This window comes from Sitodiplosis mosellana, unplaced genomic scaffold (assembly GCF_009176505.1).
Source record: "Sitodiplosis mosellana isolate CC-2019 unplaced genomic scaffold, AAFC_SMos_1.0 Smas_scaffold_4465, whole genome shotgun sequence".
In the NCBI taxonomy this organism is placed as follows: domain Eukaryota; kingdom Metazoa; phylum Arthropoda; class Insecta; order Diptera; family Cecidomyiidae; genus Sitodiplosis; species Sitodiplosis mosellana.
In genome coordinates, this window is record NW_022599707.1 from 1 (window position 1) to 1,231 (window position 1,231).

The window sequence follows — 1,231 nt, forward strand, 5'->3', positions numbered from 1 at the left end:
TATCAGAGTTGAACTGTTACAAAAATAAAAAACAGAAACCATTAAAGCCTTCAATGAGTTAATAGAATTACGTTTATTGCTTACACATGCCAGATAGCACCAATGTTAGCGAACATTTACTTTTTGCCGAACAAGTTATCATACCAAATACGGCTTGCGCTGCCTACTACGGGAACGATTTGGAATTGGTCACCGACAAAGTGATTTGCAGTTTGAGTGTCAACGTTCGTCAAGGTATTTTCCATGCACTCAACATTTTACGCAATTTGATTAAAGTCTTTTTGATTTTCTCTCACATTAGGTCCATGTATGAATGATGCCGGAGGCCCATTGGTAGTCAATGAATTTGGTACCCACACTCTAGTTGGCCTGTTAAGTTTTGTTCACGAAAAAGGTAGTTGCGGACGCCAGGCCACTCCAGCTGCTTTCACGCGCGTAACCAAACATTTCCAATGGATTGAAAATGTGTCAGGGTATCAGTTCAGACCTTAGATTCAGACGCCACAATATTTGATATTAGCTATCATATGCTTTTCGAAGAATTCGCGGGTATTTTTCACATTCAAACAATTATTTAATAAACTTGTTTCATTCACATCAAATGGTCAAATCACATAAACGGCTTGGAATTCAATCGATAAAATAATCACAGCAATTCCAATTCCTGCAAATGAGAATAAATGTTTTTTTTGCTAATCTTTGCTTACTCCGAAAGCAAATACAAGTCATTTATCATCTTTATCAATACTGTATTACTTCGTGACGAATACTTTTATCAGTTGTAAGATAATGAACGTCTTGGTATGTTATAAAACCCAATGCTTGACTGTAGGTGGATTTTAGTCATCTAATAAATTGGCAATGGCATTTCAAATCAATTTTCAAATGGAAAAATGTTGCGTGTGTTTTTATTTTACTCTTTTTGTACGGTGGCAATCGCTCCTGTTTTAAACACAAACATTCAGTTTGTTAACCTCAATGAATTATACGTAAGTTGCTCATCCATGCTAATTATGTTTTTATGAGGTATTTTTCTCCATTTGTTTTATATTTTTGGATTTACTTATGTTGGTTTCTATAGAAATTCGTTTCATTCAAACCTAATCTTAATTTATTACTTTTCCGCAAACTTTGTTTGTATGGAAAAGTATTGGTTCTACTGGCCAAAATTTCATGACATCTCCTCTTTCGGACCACTATAACGTCACGCCAAACTTCAAAAAGCACATAT

At 34.8% G+C, this 1,231-nt stretch overlaps 1 protein-coding gene across 1 annotated transcript; it reads left to right on the plus strand.

Moving 5' to 3' along the window:
- Positions 1–93: 93 nt before the first annotated feature.
- On the plus strand, positions 94–894 carry LOC129572218 (collagenase-like; the record flags this gene model as incomplete). Its single annotated transcript, XM_055452167.1, is given in 2 exon segments — positions 94–234; positions 302–894. Coding segments are annotated over 2 exon segments (332 nt in total), but the record flags the coding sequence as incomplete, so codon positions are not given.
- Between the last annotated feature and the right edge of the window lie 337 nt (positions 895–1,231).